The 26511-nt window shown below is 40.2% G+C and overlaps 1 protein-coding gene across 1 annotated transcript in view; it reads right to left on the bottom strand.

Moving 5' to 3' along the window:
* Positions 1-2204: 2204 nt before the first annotated feature.
* PANX1 (pannexin 1) overlaps positions 2205-26511 on the bottom strand; it is a 49948-nt gene continuing 25641 nt past the window's right edge. Inside the window, exons 2-5 of the mRNA XM_043997400.1 lie at positions 23025-23164; positions 6601-6824; positions 4646-5304; positions 2205-3192 (exon numbers count right to left, since the gene is read on the bottom strand). Of these exons, the coding sequence (XP_043853335.1) occupies positions 3116-3192; positions 4646-5304; positions 6601-6824; positions 23025-23164 (1100 nt within the window). The 3' untranslated portion in view covers positions 2205-3115. The remainder of the gene's footprint in view (positions 3193-4645; positions 5305-6600; positions 6825-23024; positions 23165-26511) is intronic.

Genomic DNA, 26511 nt, shown 5'->3' with positions numbered 1-26511 from the left:
CCTGAGAATTATTGAGAAAAGGATGTTTTTTCCCTCAGGAACCTGATGCTAGATAAGAGCCTATGTAACCAGTCAAACCACATGGGACCCTGGAGAAATTTTGGAAGGGATGGGACAGTACATGATCCTTTAGAGAGAAGGTAAATCATCTATGGCATCTCCCCTTGGAGCCAACTACCCAGGGCTATTTAACCCACCTGGAGATAGGTTAAAAAAGGAGACCTTTGCTCCTGCTTCTGTTTTTCTTCTTCTAACCTCTGCCTTCCTCTCTTTCTTACTCATTAGCACCTTTGGCCAGAAAGTGGTCAGAGAGAAATGAACAAAGGCAAAATTCAAAACAGTTAATCATAGCAACCCCGGTGACAAGCTTCAAAATAAATATTAGTTGATTTTAATGGATAAAATAACATTCATTAGGGATTGTGCTTTAAGGCAAGGGTCCACGTAGCCAGCCCTTCCTGTTTGTGTATGGCCTGAGAGCTAAGAGAGGTTTTTTACATTTTAAAAATAATAATTTTACATTTAAAATGAAAATGTAGAAAAGCCATTTTAGATTGTGGACTGTAAAAAACAAGAGGTGAGCCAAATGCAGGTCACAGGGTACCTACCCCTGTTTAGAGGTTTCCAAAGCACTTAACATCTATTATCTCATTTGATCCTCTCAATAATCCTCTGAGGTATTATTAGTAATGCTATGAAATTTTGATGCCCATTTTATAGATCAGGTAACTGAAGCTCAAGGAGGTTAAGTGATTTGCCAAGTATCACCCAGCTAGTTTTGCTCCTGATTCCAGGTCCAAACATTTAGCTATATCTGCTAACTCCAGAGAACCTAGAGTCATTGGTAAGGGCAGTATGTTGGTATTTAAAACTGAAAATAAGGTGAAAACAGGCTGCTTGAAAAGGGACATGCACAATTCTCTAAACAAACATTTATGTTGTAAACTAGGCTCCCATCATTAAAAGAACTTGGCTTGAGCATCTCTGGTATGAAGACATATGTGATAATGTAGCATAAGAAGACCAAAGTTGTCCATGTGTCTAAAGTCACAGTGAAATACATTCTAAAAAGTACTACTACAAACTCAAAGTATCATGAAATAGAAAAAGGTTTTTAACACTGACTTCTTAATGCACATCATTAGCTATTCCAGAACTTCAATCACAGGAAATTCAATTTATTCTTTAAAAAACTGAGAGACAGACAGTGACACTATCTTTTGTGATTGTCCCATAAATAATTACACCAGGTAAACAATCATGCCTGACTATTGAACACTCAGGTTTGCTCAGCTAAAAACCACTATTCACTTTTTTTCTTCTTTTTTCTTTTCTTTCTTTCTTTTCTTTTCTTTTTTTTTTTTTTTTGGTGGGGCAATGAGGGTTAAGTGACTTGCCCAGGGTCACACAGCCAGTAAGTGTAAAGTGTCTGAGGCTAGATTTGAACTCGGGTCCTCCTGAATCCAAGGCCAGTGCTTTATCCACTGCGCCACCTAGCTGCCCCTTCACTTCTAACTATAAACATGGTTTACTGTCAAGATCATAACAAGAGGTTCACAAATGCAATTTTGAAAAGGCTTTATATCATAAAATTTAAACGGAGAGAAGATCTACACAATTGCTTCAAATTCTTACCTTAAAGAATTACCTGATCTACCATATGTACATAGTATTTCTGTACCTATTACTGTTTTAAAAAACTGTCTATGAAATATTTCTGGAAAATGAGTGGCCAAATGGCCCTAGTACCAAAATGTGAATCCTTTCCTAAAGTGACACATTTTGGCAGGAATTATTTAATGCTTTCCCACAGAAATCCAGTATGGGTTTGCTTCACTTTTTCTTTGATAATAAACATTTTTATTTGAAGTTTTGATGCTTCTTCTTCTTTTTTTTTTTTTAAGTGAGGCAATTGGGGCTAAGTGACTTGCCTAGGGTCACACAGCTAGTAAGTGTTAAGTGTCTGAGGCCAGATTTGAACTCAGGTACTCCTGACTCCAGGGACGGTGCTCTATCCACTGCGCCACCTAGCTGCCCCTGATGCTTCATTTTTAAGCTAAAGAAATGTCCCCTTTGAGTTGTTTCAACTAAATCATAACTTAAATGCATTAGGTGAGCTCAAGGTTTGAAGAAACCCTGCAGGAATTCCCTTTTGGGAAGCAGCTTCTTTTGCAATCTGAAATATTCTTTCCTTTATTTTTCTACTTTGTCAGTTTGGATTCCTATGCTAGGGTTTTTAAAGCAAGGCTATATTTGAAGTTATCCAGATGTGGGCTTAATAAATTATTTTTGCCTCTATTTTAACTAGACTCTTTCAGATTAGTGTTCCCTACACCTTGGACTTCCTAATTTAAATGTTTTATAACAATATTTGTTGCAAAAGACAAAAAACAAAAAAACCCAGGCCTTTGCTGAAGGCATTTAACTGGTCTGATCTACAAACTGCTTCAATTCAAGAGACCAAAACACCTATAAAATAATACAAAAAACTTTAACAATAGACTCTAATTTTTATTATCTCTAAAATAAGACACTTTGGAGGAAGTCAGGTTTTCTGCCCATTTGCCATCCATAAATACCTTGTAGAATTGCTTTATGATCCAACACTGATTATTAAGTACCCTAGAAGCTTAATATTCCCTGATATCCTAATTTCATTCTTATCTGTTATAAGTCCGTATCTTCTTGTTGATCTGAAATCTGTCACCATTATCTCCCATTGAAAGGCTTTCCTCCAAGATCTCTTGCTGGTGCCACTTCTTTATGTAGCTTAACTATTTTATTATGTATGTATTAAAATGGTTTTGGCAGTTATGCTTGAGACAGTCTGCTTAACTCTCGTGTAATCTATTCAAGATGTTCTCAAACCACCATTACCTGTCCACTTGCTCACAATACTGAGAAACTTTGAGCTCATCATCCCAGTGCAGACACTAGATCAGTTCCTCACCAGCCTCACCAAATGTGCTCCTGTTGTGAGCTGGGACCAATCCAAGGTGGGTAGTAGACTGATCCTTTGATTTCTCTAATTAACAAGGCTTGCACCATAATTGGGATGCTACTCATCATAAAAGTCACAACACTGAAAGTTAGAAGGAAAGGGTCATTGTGAAGACTAAAGAAGTCTCTGGCGAATTTTCTTCTCTTCATTATTTGCTTTGTCTTCAGTACTTTTATCCTCATCTGTAAAAACTGAAAATAAAACAGAAAACCCACATTTTAGATGGCAGCATTAATTGAAGGGAACCAGTCTCAGCATCTAGAACCTTCTTTTTTCCTAACTTATCTGGATGGACTCTGAAAAAGGTCTCTCTTTGCTTTACTAGGTTTGGGCTTTTAGGCATTTTTAGGCATTTGTAAAGTCATCTCCAGACAACCATCCAAATGAACAATTACATGAGAACTCTGACCCTTTTGAATCTAAAGTTGTTAGCATCCAATGCCTTTTAAAAAATCACGAAAAGATTCTATCAGAATTATGAAAACTGAAAATGGGATATTTTTGAAAACACGAAAAGTGATCTGGCATGATTTTCCAAAACTATCAAAGTATTTAACCAAATTTAAGAACTTAAATGTTGTCTTTTAGTCTGTTTGGTAGGCTGATAAGGCAAATAGAGCTAGCTAGGGCAGAGGAAGCTTATATGAATTCTAGCTAATTAGCTTTGATCTGCCCCCTTTGTCAATAATCTTAGAATTGCTCTCCATTATAGAAGTATGTAGGTAATTATGGAATCTGTTACACTGACAAAGACTCATCCGAAAGAAGGTATACACACAAATAAGCATATCTACGTAGTCATATTTCAACTTCAATGGATCTGGCTTGGTTTTACCAGAATTATCAAAGCATTTAAGCAAATTATGGAACTTTTGCCTTTTAGTATTTTTAGTTAATTCTGACCATACCTCAAGTCATACATCAACTTCAAGAGACTGACAAAGCATAGCTGAGTCAGTTGGTTGGCTGAGACATAATTAATAGTTTCACTGAAGGCTGGAGAGAGAGAGAGTGTGTGGAAGCCTTAGAATAGGATGGGTACATATATGCATAGGTAGGTAGGTAGATAGATAGACAGACAAGATAAAGGGGAGATAGATAAAAGAGAGATATAGAGATAGAGATCAATAAATATATAGATAAATAAATGGAAAATAGACAGGAGAAAGAGATATATAAAGATAAATATACATATAGGTAGATATATAGATATGGTTCTAGATAGATAAAAATATAGATAACAGATATATATTATATTGCATGCTATACTATAAATGGTATATATCATTATGTATTATATATAGTATGTTATACAGAAATATAAATAGAAAGATAGATGGATAAATAGGAAATAGGGAGTGGAGAAGCGGGGGAAAAGAAAAGGAAGATAAAAGAAGGGAATGTGAAAGGGACTCTGTGTGGGTCTCCTCTTTAGAAGTCTTTGCGATGATTGATACTGGATCTCTCCTCTTTTCTACCAAGAAATGCCCATTCCTGTCTTTCTCCATACTGCTTACTATCTTCACCTAAAATAACACTCCAAATACAGTTTGAACTTTCAGCAATGGTGGTGATAATATCTACATTCGCCCAAGAATGTAGATGAGGGTTGCCCTTCACCTCTGACCTTAAAGGCATCCCTACCATTCAGTTCCGTCCCATCAGTCCCAGGTTCTTCTCCCTTTTTGTCTGCAGGCTTCGTGACTTTACCATCTATGACATCGGTCTTGATCATTCCAAGGTTGGACAGGAGGAGTATGGGATCAATCCCCTGACTGTTGTTTTTAATGTTCTCCAGGACTTTAAGACACTTAAAGGACTTAAGTTCACTTATATTTTCTTCCAGGAAAAGATAGTAGAGACTCAAGTCATTGTATGCTTCTGACTTGAAGTGCAGGATGTCAAAGGTGGGTAGGATTTCATAGACTTTGAGAACGTCAGTCTTCTGCCTAAAGGGGACCAAGAATGTGTACACAACCACGGGCACCAGAAGAGCATAAACCACCAGGTTAATGACACTGAGAAGCTGGAAAATCCCGACTGCAATGAGCTTACACTGAAACTGCTCTGGAACTGTGCTGTCATTCTTCAGGATTCCTGACTTGATGCTGCAGACAAACTCATCAGACAGGGAGGACAGGCTGAAGTAATAGCCCAGGTAGACACAGGCCAGCAGTATAATTATGAAGGTCACAAACCGGCAAATGAGGTACTTGGTTATTAAATTCTTCGACTTCTTTTTTGTTTTCAAATACTGTTCCACTATTGGGTATTTGAAATGGCTTTCAGAGATTTCCCAGAGACTTTAAAGAAAAAAAAGAGAGAAAATAGAAATAAGTAAAAATTGAATTGGAACCTCATAGAGTAAGTAGAATGGGTCTATACTTCCATACATTCAATACTATCAAGTAATGAACCAAAGTTGTGGATTTATTGTTTTTTGGTGTTTTTTTAGTTTTCAACTTTTTTTTTTTGGCGGGGCAATGGGGGTTAAGTGACTTGCCCAGGGTCACACAGCTAGTAAGTGTCAAGTGTCTGAGGCCAGATTTGAACTCAGATCCTCCTGAATCCAGGGCCAGTACTTTATCCACTGCACCATCTAGCTGCTCCTCAACATTTGTTTTTATAAGATTTCTAGTTCCAAATTTTTTCCCTCCCTCCTTTTCCTTCCCCTTCCCCCCTCCCCAAGACAGCAAGCAATCTGATATAGGTTATATATATATACAATCACATTAAGCATATTTCTGTATTAGTCATGTTGTGAAAAAGGAAACAGAACAAAAGGGAAAAACTCAAAAAAAAAGAAAAAAAAGTAGAAAAAGTATGGTTTAATCTGTATTCAGATTCCACAGTTCTTTTTTCTGGATGTGAAAAGTATTTTGCATCATGAATCCTTTGGAATTATCTTGGACCACTGTATTGCAGAGAAGAGCACAATGTGGCATATACACACATGCATATACATATGCATATCTATTTGTATATTAATGGATATACATATATATGTATATTTTGGATATGTGCATGTATATGAGTGTGCATGTATATATATAAGTATATATATGTATGTGTATACATACATACACACCCACAAATATATATATATTTGGATATACACCATGATAACGAAGAGTTGCTATAATGTAAGAATAAAAACAGTAAGCAACCTGATCAACTTTAGAAGCATCAATACCTTACCAAAGTATCCCTTAGAGAGTTCGCGTTTTCAAAAAGAAAAGGGCACTGTTTAACCTCAAGGAAGGGGTAGAATTCCAGTGGTAGAATGCAGGCATTATTTGTTTGTTTGGTTTTTTTGTGGGGCAATGAGGGTTAAGTGACTTGCCCAGGGTCACACAGCTAGTAAGTGTCAAGTGTTTGAGGCCGAATTTGAACTCAGTCCTCCTGACTCCAGGGCCAGTGCTTTATCCACTGCGCCACCTAGCTGCCCCTAAATGCAGGCATTATTACAGCTGGCTGAGAGACAGATTTCTGAAGACCAGTTTGGGTTGGTCTAGGCCTCAAGGATGGAGGAGAGACTGTCAGAGGGAGACCTGGCCCCCACACAGCCAGAGTCAGGTAGAACCCCCGTGCAATCTTACCTTTGCCCAATATTCTCATTCACACCCACAAATGGGCTGGTGCCATCTCTCACATCAACCCCATTGAAACTCTTCACAGCTTTAATGGCCCGGTTGTAAACTTTGTCAAGTTCCTCCATGATAAACTTCATATCCGAACATAGGTGAGGGGCCGCAGTGAAACGCCAGAACAAAGTAGGCAAGTACAACAGGATGGCAAACAGCAGCAAAATGTAAGGGAAAAACTAAAGGGAGGAAACAGAATTGTCATTAAACCAAAGTGGGAACCTCCCTTGGGTTTTCTACTTCACTTCCCTCTTCTCTAGTCTGGTCAGTCAGGCTCATCACCTCAGTGTCCTCCTCACTTCTGTCCTCTTAGTTATCCCTCAGATCCAATCGGTTGCCAAGTCTCCTTGGGTTGACCTTCACAGCATCTCCCATCTCCTCTCCCCTTGCATAGCTATTATCTTGTTCCAAGCTCCTCATCTCCATTCTCCCGGACCACTGCAATAGGTCTCATTGCCTCACTCTCCCCGCTCTCCCATCCATCTGCCACAAAGTCGCCAGGTCTGATGATGGGGCTCCCCTCCTCCAGAAGTTCTAGTGTTTCCCTCCTGCTTCTAGGATAAAATAAAACCACCCCTGTTTGGCTTTTAAAGGCCTTCTTAGTTGGGTTCCAGTTTATCTACCTAGGCTCAGTGCACGTGGGCTTTCCCTCACATGCTGCATTACAGCCAAAGTAGACTGCTTGCCTTTCCCTATTCTCCCTGATCTCGTTTTTGTGCCATTGTATGAGTTTCCCCCTTGACTGGAATACACTCCCTCTTCATCTCTACTTCATAGAATCCCTGGCTTACATCAAGGCTCAACTGAGGTGGCACCTGCTTCAGGAAACCTGTCCTGATATACTCTCCCTCTTTTTCCTCCTCCCCCCTACCTCCCCCCACCAAGTCCCTGGATGCAACTGCTGTGCCAGCTGGGGACTGAGTGAGAGTTACAGTCTGCAAGGGTTTGAATGTGGTTTACATCTGTGCCAAAAATGAAAGAGGAACCTCTCCCCCTTCACCCTCTGTGGGGAAAGTCAAATGATCAGTTTCTTTCCAGCCTAAGAATTAAAGCTTAGGGAGCAGTATATAAGCAGAAACCCCAAGGGAAGAGTGGATTCTATGTTATGATAGCTTTTCCTATTAGAACTGAGCACACCTGAGTTGGGGATTACATGATGCTCTCACTACTGCCCTTGGGTGCTTAGTCTCCACGGTGGGAAAGTAACTATAATCTTGGGTTTTGCTGGGGTTTTAGTACAATGCCTGGAACAAAGTAGATGCTTAATACATTTTTACTTGTTGATTGCTGTTGAGGGATAGGGAGGATCAGTAGAGATATGGGTGCTGGAACCTCATTGTCACTACCTGACTTAGAGCTAGGGGATAGCTAGTCTCATAACTCACTGAAGGTAATGGAGAATAAAAGGACCTGTTATATTTATTTTTGGTTAGCAACAACAACAAAATGCTCTCCTTCCTTCCTTCCCTCCCTCCTTCCCTCCCTCCTGGGTGAAGACAAAATGAGACAAATGATGTTTCCAAGGGGAAAGAAACCCTGACAAAGGTGGCCGGGGTGGGGGTGGGGGCGGAGATAGTATGAGTCAGAAACATGATTTATGACCATGAGTGAACCTGGTCTTTGTACACTCAAGCTTGGACCCTGAAGCTCAGGTCATACTTCATTTTAAACTCATTTGCTGTTGACAATCATCCAGTCTCACAAGCTTGGTGTAATCCTCAACTATGCACTCATGATTGGAAGTTTAGTTTCAGAATGTCTTTGCAAGCACCATTCACCAACAAAACTTTATGGCTTACTTAACTTAGATGAACAAAGAAAGTCTCCCATGACCTTGCACTAATTACTTAATCTTTTTTAGGGTCTTAGTTTCCTCATCTGGAAAAATAAAGACAGGGTAGGACAAGAAGATTGCCAACGGTTCCTCCACCTCTGAAGTCCCATGACTCTATACAGGAGGTTTCAATAATGGACACAATAACAATACAGAGTTCTGAGGGTGACTGGGCCAACAACGAGCCTCAATAACCCGACTTGCTCTTTTTCTTCCTCTCTCACTTGGAATAAACTCTGCTTGCTTGCTTTTTCTTGTGAAATGTCCTCCCATCAAAGCTTTGTTCACAGGAAGGTAGGTATGAATGCTGCCACCGCCACCAGCGCCGCCACCACCACCAGCACTATAAATGTCTTCCCCTCCTTCCCTCAATTACCACAATATTGTTTGTCACCCACAGCTGGCAGAAAGTGAAATATACCACTTGTTTGTGCAAATGAGGAAATATCCCTTGTCTTGGAGGAGAAAAGTTATTCTGCCCTTATTCCAGAAGGCCTGGTTCATTCCCCAAGAGCTTTGCTGAGAGGAACATAAACAATCCGAGGAGACGTGAACACTCACTTTGTTATTACTGCTGCTACAGAGATTTCACTCCCCAGCTGATCCGATAGCTGCATGTAACTAGGTTTCTCAAAAAATGCTAGCCCACTTCCCACGATCCCACTGGGCACACAATGGTGGGTGATTAGCAGGGATCTGGCTGCCTCATTCGAGATTCCCGCTAACACAGCAAGGAAAGTTTTCATCCAGGCCCACGCTTTAGGGTTTGCATTGTTGTGAAATGTAATTACTAGGATAACAGTCAGCCAGGATTCATAGTCTCAAAAGCCAGGCATTATCTACCAGAGACCACGAGAGAAAAGTATGATTTTCACCTTGGTCTCAAGAAATTTATTTCTAAGCCAGCTTGGTTTCAAAGGCGGCAGAATAATAGGATATTATCTCAAACCGAGTGAATGAATGAACAAGTGGCTGTGCGTTGGGCATTGCAATTTTGCCCACCTGCCCCAGTCTTGTGGTAATCAGTGTTAATGAACAGCTCACCAAAGCACATTGTAATTAGAAAAATGGGCACTTAAATGTATTAAATTCTTGGTATTTACTTTTTCTTTTGAAGTTTTCTTGCACCAAGGCCATGTTCATAGGAAAGAAGGAATTGGTACCATCACCACTATTTCCTGCTTCTCTTCCATATGCCTAACTTTTCTCCCCACCTACCAATTAAGTAACCAGCAAGGATTTATTAAGCACTTACTAGATAGAAGGCACTGTGCTATGGGTAAAGTTTCAAAGAAAGGTAAAAACAAAAAAAAGAAAAAGGAAAAGAATAAAGGCCCTGGCTCTCAACATTCTAGTAGGGGAGACAATAAGTAGATTATCAGATACAAGATACACACCTTTGAGAAGGCAGTAGCTGCTGAGAGTAGGGAGGGAGGAGGGGTGGGGTAGGGAATTGGGAAAAGCTTCCTGAAGGAAGCCTGGGATTCTAAGAAGTAGAGGTTAAGGAGGGAAACATTCCAAGAATGAGGGGCAAAGGGCAGCTAGGTGGAATAGTGGATAGAGCTATGGCCCTGTAATCAGGAGGACCTGAGTTCAGATCCAGCCTCAGACACTTGACACTTACTAGCTGTGTGACCCTGGGTAAGTCACTTAACCCAAAAAATGGGGTGGGGCAGCCAGACAAAGACACAAAGATAGGAGATGAAACATATGCCAGGAAGAGCAAGCAAACCAGTATGAATATCTTGTAGAGTGCAGAGGGGGCAGTGATATGTAAAAAGACTAGAAAGATAGGAAGGGGCCAGAGGCATAGGTTATGAGTTTATGAGAAGAGAGGATTAAAAGTTAATTCACCAGGAGGCAGGTAGGTGGCACAGTAGATAGAGCACTGGCCCTGGATTCAGGAGGACCTGAGTTCAAATATGTCCTCAGACACTTGACACTTACTAGCTGTGTGACACTGGGCAAGTCATTTAACCCCGACTGCCTCACCCCCCCCCCAAAAAAAGTTAATTCACCAAAACAGGCTATTGGAAAAGTGACCAATTATAGCCTTTGATATTTTTCTTCACCTAAATATAAAGATGGAGCAAACATGAGGATGGCTTTTGAAAGACTTCACAGCACTCTAATCAACACAATAACAAAACAGAAATCCAAAGGAATGAGGGTGAAACACACCAGTCATTTCCCAACACAGAGGTGATAAACTGAAAATGCAGAGACATTTTCAGACATGGCTAATGTAGGAATTTGTTTTGATGGGGTGGGTTGGGATGGGGATAGAGGGATAGATTATTGGAAGAAATTAAAAAACATTGAAAGAGGGGCAGCTAGGTGGCACAGTGGATAAAGCACCAGCCCTGGATTGAGGAGGACCTGAGTTCAAATCTAGCCTCAGACACTTGACACTAGCTGTGTGACCCTGGGCAAGTCACTTAACCCCCATTGCCCCACAAAAAACAATAAGGGTCTGGGAGAACAGCATCTTAGCAAAGAAGACCTGGTGTGTGTGCGTGTGCGTGTGCGTGTGTGTGTGTGTGTGTGAGAGAGAGAGAGAGAGAGAGAGAGAGAGAGAGAGAGAGAGAGAGAGAGAACTTTCTCCCTTCAAAATTTGGGCTGTAGGTCATTTGCTGAAAGGATATTGTCTGTCCATTTCTGCCTGGGGTAACGGGGTGTGGGCAAAGAGTTGAGAGGCCTTCACTAGTGGCTTGATTTCTGTTTGAAACACTAGATTTTCAGATCATGCATAATATCTGTCTTGTTCCCTGCCTCCAACTTTCCTCCTATGCACCCAGACTTGGTCTGAGGGAGGGAGAAGACTAGAACTAGGAAGGAAGAAGGAGTTTTGATTGTGAAAATGTTTCCGTTATGGAAATAGAACCGCAATGAAGATTTAGGAATATCGGTGGGCATGAAGGGTGAGAGGGCAGCAATACCGAATGCAAGGTTTGGGTGGATTCTGGATTTAGTGATTGATTAGGTTCCACTGGAAAATGGAGATGGGTAAAGCAAAAGGATAGTGTGGCACAGAAGAATAACAGCTGCATCTAGAGTCACAGGGCCTGGGTTCAAATCTAGCTCTGAAACTTCCTGCCTGCTATGACCTTGAGCAACATCTCTTGGCCTCACTTCCCTCATCTATACAATAAGGGGTTATACTAGATTATCTCTAAGGTTCCTTCTAAATGTTATGATATTCATCCTTTCTGAAATGCCTGACTATCCTATTGAACAAAAAGACCTTGTCGGAGGCACTATGGTACACAAGAGGAGTCTAGAAAGTCCTGAGCTTCAAATCCTACTTCTGGCATCACTCGTTATATGACCTTGGACAGGTCACAACCTCTTTGAGCCTAAGTTTCTGAATCTTGAAAACTAGGGAGAATAATACCTTAAGTGCCTACCTCACAGAACTGTAGTGAAGATTATTTTAAATAAGATAATCAGACTAGTGATTTAGAGTTGGAAGGCATTTTAGGGGTTATCTAGTCCAACCGCCTTCAATTTATAGAAGAGGAGACAGACATAGAGAAAAGAGTATGAGATTGAGTATGTTTGCAAATGTTTTTGCAAAAAAAAAAAAGTTCTGCAAACTTTAATGCATTATTTAAATGCCAGCTATTACTATTACTATTATCACTCTTACCAGAAATTCAATAGGAGGATTTGTCCTTTCCTTTCTCCATCCCCCAAAGGAAGCTCATAAATGTAGGAGATATTATTCAGCTGTCTAGCTTCAAAGGTGTGCTGTTCTTGATCCTTACCAGGGCCATAGCGGCTCATTACTGGACTTTATATAATCTCTGGACATAGATTTGATAGTCAAGGGGAACCTATATTGGAGTTAGAAGGGACGCAAAGGCTATCACCTCCAATTCCTCCTTTAACAGATGAAAAAATTGAAGTACATAGAGGTTATAAAACTTGCCCAGGTCACATAGCCAGTGAGTGTGTCTGAGTTGGATTCAAATCCTGGTTTTCTTAACTATAAATCCGGTGCCATACCAACTGTTATGTTATGCCACCACCGATTAATGTCATTAGTGACATGTTAGTTCCTGGTAAACTGAAGGTCAAACAAACAAACAAAACCAAAAACAACCAACAGGTTGCTACAGAAAGGATGTTAAGTATTATACCCCCCAAACCTCTTTGAATAAATGATACTATAGTGCCATCTGCTGGAACCATTTGATTCTTTTTCCTACACTACCAGCATCAATGACTTCTAGGGCAACCATCAACCAAAACCTATGTAAAAGAGGAGAAAAGAGAAAGATACAGAAGGAGGCAGGATGGAAAGAGAAAGGAAAGAGAATGTGGTCCATGGTGGGACACTCTGTGGACCCTCATATGAATTACTCATTCTTAATAGATGGAGCAGTTAGGTGGTACAGTAGATAGAACACTGGGCCTGGAGTCAAGAACTCCTGAATTCAAATGCTGCGTCAGACACTAACTGAGCTGTGTGAACCTGGGTAAGTCATATAACCTGTGTTTGCTTCAATTTCCTCATCTGTAAAATAGAAATAATGAAAGCACCTCAATCCCAGGGTTGTTGTGAAGGTGAAATGAGATATTTGTAGAGCACTTAAGCAAGCTTTAAAGTGCTACATCAACACTGGCTGTTGGTGTTATGTCTAGATAGACAGGGCATTTATTAAGCTCTCGCTATGTGCCAACCATGTGCTAAGAGCTTGAGATACAAGTACAAAAAAGCGAGACAGTCTCTGCCCTCGAGAAGCTTACATTATAACAGGAGAAGACAATACATAAAGGGATGCTGGAGAGTGGATGGGGTCGGGAGGGAGCATGTTGATTGAACAAATTAATTAAATGACTAATTATTTGCAAATAAACATGTCAAACTAAGGGAGACACAAAAATAAAAAAATAATATAGGGCTTCAGTATCTGTGCAGTAGTTAGAGCACTGGCCCTGGAGTCACGAGGACCCTGAGTTCAAATCTCATCTTGGACACTTACTAGCTGTGTGACCCTGGGCAAGTCACTCAACCCCAAGTGCCTTAAATATCTGGGGCCATCTCCAGACATCCTGATCTATATCTTGCCACTGGACCCAGATAGCTCTGGAGGAGAGAATGAGGGTAGTGACTTTGAACAGCCCTCCCTCACTTAAATCCAATTCACTGCAAGTCATGACATCACCCTGAATGATGTCATGGTCCTCTTTAAGAATGAAGAACAAGAATTAAAGAGTTTATATAAATAGGGAAGAAAAAACAGGCACAGATGACCATATTACAAAATACACATGATACCATAGTCTCTGAAGATTGGAAATTCCAGGTCATCCAAAGGGCCATATGGAGAGGCATGGTGGGTATAAATAGGTTGTACCACATTTTCAAGAAGAAGAATTACACACAGGAAGCAGCGGAAAAAAATATCAAAAAGACACATAATGGGAAAAGGAAGAAGGCTAGTCTTGGAAAAAGGTAACTAGTTAGCACAGAGCACAGAGTGTTGGGCTTGAAGTCAGGAAGACTCATCTTCCTGAGTTCAAATGTGGCCTCAGACACTAGCTTGTGTAACCTTGGGCAAGTCATTTACCCTTGTTTGCCTCAGTTTCCTCATATGTAAAATGAGCTGGAAAAGAAGATGGCAAACCATGCTAGTATCTTTGCCAAGATAACTCCAAATGGGGTCACGAAGGGTCAGACACAATTGAAATGACTGAACAACAAGTATTACACAAGATGCCCTGCCACTGTACTGAATCTTATCTAGAGGAAACTCAAAACTCTGTGATTTGAAGGCCCCTGCCATATCAGATGAATACCCTGTTAAGCATTCACTGGAAGTCACAGAGAAGATCTAAACAAGGTAAGAAGGGATGGAAGAGTGGCAATCCATTCAGCTGAATTGGGGAATACCTACTTTCCTGAGATAGGTTACACACATACTGAAGTCTGTGAGAGGTACAAATAAAAGACAATATCCAAAGCAAGAAGAGTATGGGGAGTGAGGGATTCAAGGAAGCCTTCAGGAAGAAAATGGCATTTGAACTGAATATGAAAGAATGAATAGGATTTCAACTGATCCATAATGATAAGGAAAGAATTTCATGACTAAAGAACAAAAACCAATGTATGGAGCGAATGCTGGATAATTTCATCTTAGTGGCCCAGATCAGCTGTAGCATACCAGATAGGGAAGTCGTTTGTGAGAGATGAGGCAGAAATGTAGGATGACACCACACAGATGCTTGAATGCCAGACTAAGCAATTTGGACTTGATTTAATAGGCATAAAGGAATCATAGAAACAAGACAGCAACAAATTTCTTCTGGGAAGTTTTTTCAACTTCAACTTGAAGGCTGACAAGATGATGGATACACATGGCAAATTTGTATAAGCACTCGTCAGATGAAAGTACACTGGAATAGGAGTGAGAAGAGCTAGGTTCTGAACAAAACGGAACCTCAGTTTTTTCTATCTGTAAAATGAAGTCATTAGATGAAAGATACTTCTAGCTATAACACTTCCTGATTTAACATTCCAGATAATTATTCTTAGATCGAGTCTTCACTACTATGAAGGAATGTGGAAAAAATGCCTTCATTAAGGAAGGAAACAATTATTTATTTATTAAGTGATTACCAAGATGCAGGCACTGTACTAAGTGCTTTACAAATATTATCTCATTTGATCCTCACAAAAACTCTAGGAAATAAGTAGCTGCTATTATTATCTCCATTTTATAATTGAGGAAACTGAGACAGGGGGTAAGTGACTTGCCCAGGATTACAGGTAGAAGCTAAAGATGGATTTGAATTAATAGCTAACATTAGACACTTAATAGCTGTGTGACCCTGGGCAAATCACTTAACCCTGTTTGCCTCAATTTCCTCATCTGTACAGTATCTTCACCAAGAAAACCCCAAATGGGGTTACACAAGGTTGAACATGACTGACACAAGTGAACAACAGCAGCTAATATTTACATAACAACTACTATGGGCCACAATCTACGCTAAGTGCTTTACAAATATAGCATTTGAGCTTCATAACAACTCTAGGAGGTGGGTGCTATTATTATCTTCATTTTACAGATGGGGAAATTGAGGCAAACAGAAGTGAAGTGATTTGCCCAGAGTCACAAACTAGTGTCTAAAACTGGATTTGAACCCAAGTCTTTCTGATTCTAGGTCCAATGCTCTATCTATCCACTGTGCCACTTAGCTGCCCTTAAACATAGTATCTTTCCCTCTAATATCTTTACACATTGAAGGAACCTCTGGGTAGATGTAACACAGGAAGGAAAGCAGGCTAAGGGGAAGAATGGGGAAAACTCTGGTACTGGAACTAATACCAGTCTAGAGGAAGAGAAAGAGGAAACAATATTATAACCATGAAGGGCAGACCCAAAGACTACAACTCATCCAGGAAACTTTTGTTTCCTGATCTAAATACATGAACATAATGCAATAACTTAATGCTGTAAGGAATGAGGAATACAAAGAATACAGAGAATCATAGCCAGACACATTAACTAATACAAAGGAAGCAGAATACAGGCATACCCTGAAGAGACAGTGGGTTCCGTTCCAGAATACCACAATATTTGATAAAATGAGTCACATGAAATTTTTGGTTTCCCAGTGCATATAAAAGTTATGTTTATATTATACTGTAGTCTACTAAGTGTGCAGTAGCATATCTAAAAAAACCCAATTTATATACTTTAAATTAAAAATATTTTGTTGCTAAAAAATGCTAACCATCACCTGAGCCTTCAGCAAGTTGTAATCTTTTTCCTAATGGAAGGTCTTGCCTTGATGTTGATGGCTGCTTACTGATAAGGGCTGAGGTGGCAATTTCTTAAAATAAGACAACAATGAAGTTTGCCTCATTTATTGACTCTTCCTTACACTTGTATACTTGTATCAATTGGCCTAATTTTAATGTTGTTCTGTCTTGGGGAATAGAAGGACACAGGAGAAGGGGGGAGATGGGAGGACAGCTGGTCCATGGAGCAGTCAGAACATATGCAAAATTTATCGATTAAGTTCTCCATCTTATGTAGGCATGGCTCATCTCATCCCAAAACAATTACAATCGTAATATCACAGAATACTAGAACAGATATAATAATAATGAAAAAGTTTGAAATATTTCAAGAATTACCAAAATGGAAAAAAGAGACGTGATGTGAGCACATGCTATTGGAAAAATGGTACAGTTAGACTTGCTTGATGCAGGGTTGTCACACACCTTCAATTTGTAAAAACAAAGACAACAAAATGAGGTACACCTGTATTGGGTAGCATTTATATAGCATTTATATTTAAGGATTGTAATGTACTTTACATATATTATCTTATTTGACCCTCACAATCCTTCAAAGTAGGTGCTATTTTATAGATAAGGAAACTGAGGATGAGAGTTTAAGTCAGTTGCCCAATATCACACGGCTAGTAAACGCTAGAAGTAGGACTGGAATTCAGGTCTTGCTGACTGTGAGGCCAACACTGTCTCCACTACACCACCTATCTGTGTTTAAAACAATACATAATAACTATAACAATACAAATGGGAAGAAGACTAAAAAATGACACTGAATGATTTCTAGTTATAAAGGACCAAGCCTGTTCCAGAAGAAATGAAAAAATGTATTCACCACATTTCTTTGCAGTGGTGGAGGACTATGGGTGTGAAACAATGAATACAATCATCAGTTTTGGTTGATATGTTAGAATTTTCCTGATTTTTTTTCTTTCTTTTAAAAATATGTCAATCAATCTATTAGCATTTATTAAGCACCTAGTACTCTATGTCAGGCACTATGTGCTAAGTGTTGGGGTTACAAAGAAAAGCAAAAAATTGTTCCTGCTTTGAAGAAATTTTCAGTGTAATGGGAGAGACAACATGCAAACAGTTATTTACAAACAAGAGAAATAAATACAGGATAAATTTGGGGTAGTCTCAGAAGGAAGACAAAAATTAAAGAGAACCAGGAAAGGCTTTTTGAAGAGGGTGGGACTTTAGCTGAGACCTCAAAGAAGCCAGGGAAGCCAGGAAAGAGATAAGGAAGAGAGAGAGAGAGAGAGAGAGAGAGAGAGAGAGAGAGAGAGAGAAGGAAGGAGAGAGTTCCAGCTGCAGCCAGTGGAAGTATTTAGTGCCTGCAAAATCAGAGGAACAGCAAGGAGGGGAGTAAGGTATAAGAAGACAATAAGGATAGGAAGGGGACAAATTTGGAAGGGTTTTAACAACCAAACAGAATTTTACATTTGATCTGGTAGCAATAGGGAGTCACTGAAGGTTATTGAATTAAGAAAGAGGTGACATGTTCAGAGTCTCTGAAAAGGTGGAAAAAAGAAATAAATTTTGAAATGGGGATGTGAAAACCAAAGGTAGCAATAATAATTTTTAAAAATAATTAAGGAGATCATGAATGAAAGTGACAATGACAGAAATTTCATGGCCCAAGCAGAGATTTTCAGAAGACAGCTGAATTTTTTAACCCTGAGGAGGGAGAGAGCCTGGAAGGCATGATGGGGACTTGGGAGGCAGCGAGAGTGCCTTGTCTGGAGCCAAGGTAGCAAAATTAGGTGCAATAAAGCCTAATCTTGAAAGTCAGACTGAACTGAGGAACTAACTAAAGGAGAGAGGCACTCATACTGCAAACCCAGGTCAAAGGGTTGAGAGAACCACATTCCAGAAAGATGACACATCCACAGTCCTCTCAAAACAAATCCATTTGGATAAACCTGGCTGAAAGTGTTTTCGGAGAGAGGAGGGGTGCAAAGGGGAACAGGACTGAAGAAAGGAAGAGACATATCAGATAGGAAAGGTTTCTGTAGCCTGTAGCCAGGCTTTGAGTATTAGTTTGCTGTAGTTTGGTTTTGTATGCTTCATCTTTGATTACTAAAACGTTAGCTATAATTCAAATCCATCTTTAGCTTCTACCTGTAATCCTGGGCAAGTCACTTAACCTCTGTCTCAGTTTCCTCAACTATAAAATGGAGATAATAATAGCAGCTACTTATTTCCTAGAGTTTTTGTGAGGATCAAATGAGATAATATTTGTAAAGCACTTAGTACAGTGCCTGCATCTTGGTAGTCACTTAATAAATGTTTCCTTCCTTAATGAAGGCATTTTTTTCCACATTCCTTCATAGTAGTGAAGATTCAAACTAAGAATAATTATCTGGAATGTTGTTAAATCAGGAAGTGTTAGACCTAGAAGTATCTCTAGTCTAATGATGGAAAAACTGAGGTTCCGTTTTGTTCAGAACCTAGTTCTTCTCACTCCTATTTCAGTGTACATTTGTATGCTTCATCTTTGATCACTAAAACATTCCTTTGATGTAATTATTGGTCAGAGGTGACTACCAAGACGGGCTTTTTTAGGACTTCAAAAAGGTCATGGGAAAGTGATGGCAATCTTTGGGTTTGGAAGAATGTCTGCTTCAGGAAGTGGACAGAACTAGGAAGATAAGACCTTGTTGTTGTAATCTAGGGTGTAAGCCTTTACAGGTTCATAAAACAGTTACTTAAATAATTAAAAAGCTAGAAAATTAGAGTGACAAACCATCAGGTGGTTTTAAGTTCTGAGAGAAGGGTCTCTGTTATCTATCTTTATACCCAAAATATCTACCACAAAACAGGGACTTAAAGGATATTACTTGAATTAAATTATTTAGTTTGTGTAAAAAAGCTATAGCAATGTTGAATACATAGCAAGTTATAGATGAATGAATAAATTGAAAGGGCATTTATTAAACTCTATGTTCCCAACATTGTGCTTTCCCCTTTTTTTTTTTTTTGTGAGGCAATTGGGGTTAAGTGACTTGCCCAAGGTCACACAGCTAGTAAGTGTTAAGTGTCTGAGGTCATATTTGAACTCAGGTCCTCTTGACTCCAGGGCCGGTGCTCTATCCACTGTGCCACCTAGCTGCCCCAACCCTTTAAATATTTAAAGAGAGCTAGCCTGTCTCCCATGAGTTTTATTTTCTACAAGTTAAACATCTAAAATTCCTTCAACTAATCTACTAATCTGATTACCACGCTCTGGAATCTTCACTTCCTTTTTTGGGCAGGGCAATGAGGGTTAAGTGACTTACCCAGGGTCACACAGCTAGTAAGTGTCAAGTGTCTGAGGTCAGATTTGAACTCAGGTCCTCCTGAATCCAGGGCCAGTGCTCTATCCACTGCGCCACCTAGCTGCCCCTGTGCTTTCCCCTTCTTAATACCCCCCCCCCCCCATATCCATCCTCATGCTCACACCTCTCTGTTTTGGCTTGTGCTGTTTCCCCTGCCTGGAGTCCTTTTCCACTCCTCTCCAGCTACTCAAAGCCTACCTATCCTTTGAAGTTCAGCTCAAGTCCTACTTCTTCATGAAACCTTCCAAACTTCCTAATAAATGAGTTGAATGGCCAGACCCAAAAGGTAGTCATCAACAGCTTGAAGTCCACCTGGAGGGTCTCCAAAAGGACCTGAGCTCAGTTCTGTGCTGTTTAACATACTGATGTTATTGATCAACATCACTGATCATTGACTTGGATAATGTCATGTTGGCATCCTTCTCAAACAGGCAGATGGCAACAATAGATGGCTTAGCCAACACACCGGATGATGGAGTCAGGATCCCAAAGGATTCTGGCAGGCTAGAACAATGGAACAAAGAGAATAAAATGGATTTAATACTGAAAAATTTAAAAAATCTTACACAGGTTCAAAAACCCAATATTTTAAAGTATGAGATGGGAAAGGCATGGTTGAGTAGCAGCTTGTATACAAGAAAAAGCTCTGGAAAGTTTCATAGACTCTGTGAGTCAAGTGTGAAAGATCGGGCTTCAGAAGCCAATGGGATGTTGGGCTGCAGTAAGAATAGAGAGGGAATGATCCCTCTGTAATCTGCTCAAGTTGGATTTTACCAGAAGAATCATATCCACTTATGGACTCCACTTTTAAGAGGAAGAACATTGATGAATTAGCAAGGGGAAGGCAAACAGAATGATGAAAGGCACTAAGAGTTCCTTCCAGTTAGAGATACTAGAATCTCCCAAACTGAAGGTGTTAAACCTAGAAAATCCTTAGGGGACACATAAGAATTTTATTCTTTTGGATGAGAGCCTCATATAACCCTACCCTATCTAGGCAGACTCCAGTCATGCTTTTTTTTTTTACTCCCCAGCCATCTCTTCTTTAGGCACCTTACATGAACCATTGTGCATGAACCAGTGTCTGCCCCTTGGCCACCACTCCCACCCTTCACCTCCCAACTTTTGAAACTGGTCAATTCAATACTGCCATTGCTATTAGTAAGGATGTACAAATCTACTCCCCCATGGTTCCATTAACAATCTCCTTATTAGAATGTAAGTTTTTGAGGGAAGGAACTATACTAACTTCCCATCCATATTTGTGTCCCCAGTGATTTACACACAATAAGCACTTGGTAAGTGGGGTTCTTTTTCACTGTCAGCTTGCTCATCTGTAGAATGAAGGGTTGGATTAGATCTGGAAGATGTCACTTCCAGTTTGAAATCCATACAATTATACTGGCCTCTGGGAAAACAAAGACAAAACCTGAAACAGTCCACGCCCTCGGACTACTGACATTTTACTGAGGACAAGAGAACTCCTATAAAGCCTACCATCTATATAACATCATTTATCACTTGGATATGTCCAATGTTTTTAAAAATAATATGTTATTTTCCCCTCAATTCCATGTAAAAACAATTTGTGTTGTCTAACATTTGAGGTGCACTGGTGATCTCTTCCCCAATGAGATAATAGATTCCTTGAGGGACTAGAGCTGTTTTATTTATCTCCTGTCTTCTCCCCAACCCTCCACACCAGCACAGGGATATATACAAATAAACAGTTGTGGTACACAGAACAGAAAAAATCCTGGATTTGGAGCCAAAAACCCTGGGTCCCATTTCTGACCTTTACTAGTTTTGTGACTGTGAACAAGACACAACCACTCTGTGCCCCAAGTTTCCTCATCTGCAAGGTGAGGATGTTAATTAAATACCTGCTACTGTGTTAACTATATTCTTGTTGTGGGGAACCAAATGAGATAATTAACTTAAAATGCCTTGTAAACTATAAACTATAATGTCAACTAAGAACAAACACTTATTGCTTTAAGATCTAGTACTTTCAGAAGAGAACAACACAAAAAGTTTAAAACTGCAAATGGAGGTCTTTTAACTCTGGGAAGATAACAACAGCAAGCATTTCTGTAGTGTTTTAAGGTTTACAAAGTGATTTACATATATTATCTCATTTCAATTTCAAAACAACACTCTGAGGTTAGGTGCTATTATCATCCCTATCTTACAGAAAAGGGAACTGAAGCAGACAGAGGTTAAGTGACTTGCCCTAGGTAACAAAACTAGTAAACATCTGAGACTGCATTCGAACTTGGGTATTTTCTAGTCCAAGTCTAGCCCTTACCAAAGGAATACTGGTTTTGTTTTGTTTCATTTTTTCACCAGCATGTAGACAAGTCTTTTTAGGAACATGCAATCCACTTTATCTAGGTTTCTCCTGGCTCTACAATTTGCACCTGTGAACTCCACTCAAGAATTATGTTTTTCTAGACTATTTTGTTTCCCTGGTGACTAAAGTCTGTAGTTAACAAACCCTACTTACCCTCTGGGCTAAAATCCAAAAAGAAAAAAAAAACAGCAAGCAGAAGACAAAACCCAGCACGAACAGGATAAGGCAATTGTCAGGCCCTAACAATAAACCAACTTCTATGAAATAAACATCAAGGAGACTCAAGTGAGTCAGGCAGAAATACTCCTTTAAAAAGAGGGAGAATGCTAGTGTTGTGTCTGTGTCCTGCAGCAGAATAGAGCAAAGTAAACTCCAATGTTTGACTTTTCGGGACAGGATAAGCCTGCTGAATGCTGCATCTTTGTGTTCCTCTAGGCAGATGGGGATTATAAAAGATGCACAACTACTCCATTTGTTTTCATGATGGACAAAAGGAATCAGTGGCTGGTACTGAAGGCCGGCTGAAACAGGGCTCTGCTTTCATTAATTCAGAAAAGGCCGTTATGAGCCACTTCATCACTAAGGGAGCTTTCTTCTTGAGAAATGCCATTTGGTACACTACGAGCAAAGTTCATCAACTTTAGAGTTATCTGATGTTATTTTATGCCTTCTGGGCAGAGAAGCATCACCCTCTGTGATGGTCTATCTTCCATACAACATTTATCTCCAACTCCAAGGGGGAGCCCTATCAAAGCTGCTGTACACAATTCAATTTAATATGATAAATTCAAAAGAGAACTAGTTTATATAGTGCTTTAAGGTTTATAAATAGCCTTACATACATCATCTCCATTGAGTTTTACAACAACATTATATGGAAGATTTTATTTTCATCTGGAAGAGGAAGAAGAGGAGTTTGAAGGAAGAGGAAGAGGAGGAAGAGGAAGGATTTGAACTAAGGTCTTCCTTATTCTGAGTCCAGGGCTCTCTTATACAACCTAGTTGCCCCACTATTTCTCAGGTTCTAATACTCTGGAGTCATGAAGTTATACCTACACATACCTTATGGAGCCATAGTGGGAGGTTTTCTGAATCACTGTTCAATCTATGCCTTTGCTGAACTGCTGCCCAGCAGTAGGAATCCACAAAAGCAGCCTGACGCCAGGAGAAGGAACTGGGAGAGAAGCAGCTTATCTGTGTACCTAGGAGACAAAGCACAATATGGCTAGGAACTGAAAACATCTTTATCTATGACAGAAAATTGTTAATATAATTGTTAATATGTCAGAAATTGTTAATACCAGATGTAATGTGGACTGCCACTCCCTTAAAATGATTCCTGTAATGTCAGAATTTCAGCAAAGCCTTTACATTCCTACTCTTAGAATGTTTTTACATTCCTACTCTTAAGAAATTTATTCTTGATGAGGTTCAGTTGAACTACACACCAGGTCCCACCCCCCAACCCAGAGATCTTGCCTTGTTGGGGAGCCCAGCTCAAGCAGGGTCTCAGCTTCTAGTGTCCTTTACCCTCCTGTTGGGATTCATGGCATGAAAGGCAAAACACTCAGAATGAAGTGGCTTTCCTTTCCCAGAATGCCAAGAGCCACTGGGGTCTCATGACCAGGCCTTGCTACCTCATACTGCCTCCTCCCCGTCTCCTCCGAAAACTATAAAAACTTTTTCATAGGTCTCTTCAATTGGGAAATCCACTGGACATTAATGAGGGTGGCAAGTTTGCTATCCTGCTATTTCAATTAAAAACACTTTATTCCTCAACTCATGGCTTTGACTTATTTCAAGATTCGACATCTGTAATGTTCCTTCTTACCATTCATTCCCCCAAACAGCATCCACTTAAATAAGCAAACACACAAAACACCTTCTAGGTTGGGGTGGCCGAGGAAGGGGAGAGGATGTATGGAACAGGCCTCAGAAGACGTTGACAACACGGACCCTGTCAGGAATCTGACAATAATCTTGTTCAGGAAGACAGAGCATGCCTAGCTGCAGACCTTAGCACTCAATTAATCCAACCTCCCCCAACTACATATCCAGTCACAATTTTCTATCCCCAAATTCCCTATAGAGGAATATTTACCTCTTACCCCCAACCCTTTAGTAGAATATGAATTGAGGCAGAGAATGTATCCTCCGTTCTTTGTATCTCTAGAGCCTAGCACAAATTTCTTGCACAGAAATGGGGCTCAATAAATGTTGGTTGAATTGAAATTAAGTGGTAATAAGTACAGATTACTGATAACTCTAGAGATAAGTCCCCATTTTACAGATGAGGCAAGTGAGTCTGAAAGAGGCAAAGTTAATTACCCAAGGTCACATAGCTGGTAAGAGTCTGAGGCAGAATTTGAGAAGACTCAGGTCTTCTGGAAGAGAAGTCTAGAACTCTATCTACAACTCAAACTGTTTTTCTCTAAAAAGGTCTGATGTGAATAGTGTGGGACCTCTTGGTTCCAGTTTTCTTTCCATTATGCCAACAATGTAAGACATCACGTAATAAAGTGCTAAGATATTGTCTGTATAATGAAGATAACCTACTACCTCATTCACTGTTAACAGTTCCCCCAACCCCCAAGTATTTACGTTTGCTTCCATGCATGCTTTTCCCACCTGCTTTGGGAACAGTAGGCATGCCTCTGCAGGCTAACAAGGTAGTCTTATAATGCTGTATATTGGGAAGGGGGTTAGTAATGGGCACCAGTTTGGGGCCAAGAAGCAGGATATAGCTAACCGATCTATCAAGGGATCAAGCCTAAAGTCTGATTCCTTTAGTACTGGGTTCTAATTTTTTAATTTTTAATTTTTTTGTGAGGGGCAATGAGGGTTAAGTGACTTGCCCAAGGTCACACAGCTAGTGAGTGTCAAGTATCTGGGCCAGATTTGAACTCAGGTCCTCCTGAATCCAGAGCCAGTGTTCTATCCACTCTGCCACCTAGCTGCCCCCAGTATTGGGTTCTAAGTGTGGCCATGGGACCTCAGTCAAGAATGAGAATTATATACTTGAGAAACACTTGGGTGCCCAAAAGCAATTGCTTTCTTTTTTTTTCTTTTTTGCAGGGCAATGAGGTTAAGGGTCACACAGCCAGTAAGTGTCAAGTATCTGAGGCCATATTTGAACTCAGGTCCTCCTGAATCCAGGGCTGGTGCTTTATCCACTGCGCCACCTAGCTGCCCTAATTGATTTCTAACAAATAATAAAAAGGTGGCTTTTGGTTTGGTACTTTAAATTTTAAAACAAGGTATTATAAGACACCACACCACCCAGGTTTTATAACAGGGGAGAAGAGGGAGCACACCATACATGCCTAGGAGGACAAGATACCGGGTACTGGAGAACAGTGTGAATAAGCCAAACATATGGCCAATATAAGAGCTAATCCCTTAAATAAATATTAGAAATTTACATTGAGAGAGGGAAAAGGTATTGGGTAATTAGTCATTGGGGAGTTTTTTGCTGTGCACAGGGAACCCTTATTAAATCTCTCTTCTAAAGAGAAAATGTGTCTTCATCTCCCCCCAGAGTGGGCAGTCTTCTGGTCTAGCATCCTACTTTCCATCTGCCTTAGGAAGTTGTAGATTCCCAATTATTGGAGGTATTTAAGTAGTGGATGAATGAGTACTTGTCAGGTATATTGTAAAGGAAATTCTTATTTACATATGGATTATCATACTTGTCCCTGAACTCCCTGCCAACTCTGATATTCTGCCTCTGACCAAGTATAACCAAACTGCCAGGGAAGGAAATATGTGCTCTTGAAAATCTAATCAAAACCTGTGCAAAATATGTCAAATTATTGCCAGAGGCAGCAGTGGACAGCACAGCTACAGGGAAGACAGAAGCTGTTTGGATAGTCTACATTGCAGTCAGCTATTCAGACTGGGTGTCCTCTTTAAGTATGGCATTAAGATGGTGTGACCTGGGGCAGCTAGGTGGCGCAATGGATAAAGCACCGGCCCTGGATTCAGGAGGACCTGAGTTCAAATCCGGCCTCAGACATTTGACACTTACTAGCTGTGTGACTCTGGGCAAGTCACTTAACCCCCATTGACCTGCAAAAAAAAAAAAAAAAAAGATGGTGAGACCTTTGGGGTAAGACGGTACCCAGCTGCCCAAAGAAAGGTAAACCAGCCTGTGTAAAAAATAGAGCAGGTTAACCACCCATGATGATCAGAGAAGGATTGGCTGTGAGTAGCCCATGCACTTCCACTCTGGGCAAGAAAGGGAGACCCTGTTGAGTAAGTTAGAATACCACAAATGTGCTTTTCTTCCTGCCTCATTCCCATGTCCCCAGGCTGCTTTTAAGCCTTTTTGCTGGCTGGAAACCTAGGTTACATTCGGCCATTGCTTGGCCCCGTAGTCATGCTGTAAGGGTTGGCAAAGTAGGTTGTACCAGAACTAATAGAAAACAGACACCACCTAATAGCCAAAAAGCCCTGAATGGGCTGACGATAGGTGAAAAGTATTGCCAAGAGCATGTAAACAGCTTTTCAACTTCCTTAGTCTGGTTCAGATAAGACTTGAGTTTGGCCA

This window comes from Dromiciops gliroides, chromosome 3, assembly GCF_019393635.1.
Source record: "Dromiciops gliroides isolate mDroGli1 chromosome 3, mDroGli1.pri, whole genome shotgun sequence".
Taxonomy (NCBI): Eukaryota; Metazoa; Chordata; class Mammalia; order Microbiotheria; family Microbiotheriidae; genus Dromiciops; species Dromiciops gliroides.
This window is presented reverse-complemented; position numbering and strand designations above follow the sequence as displayed.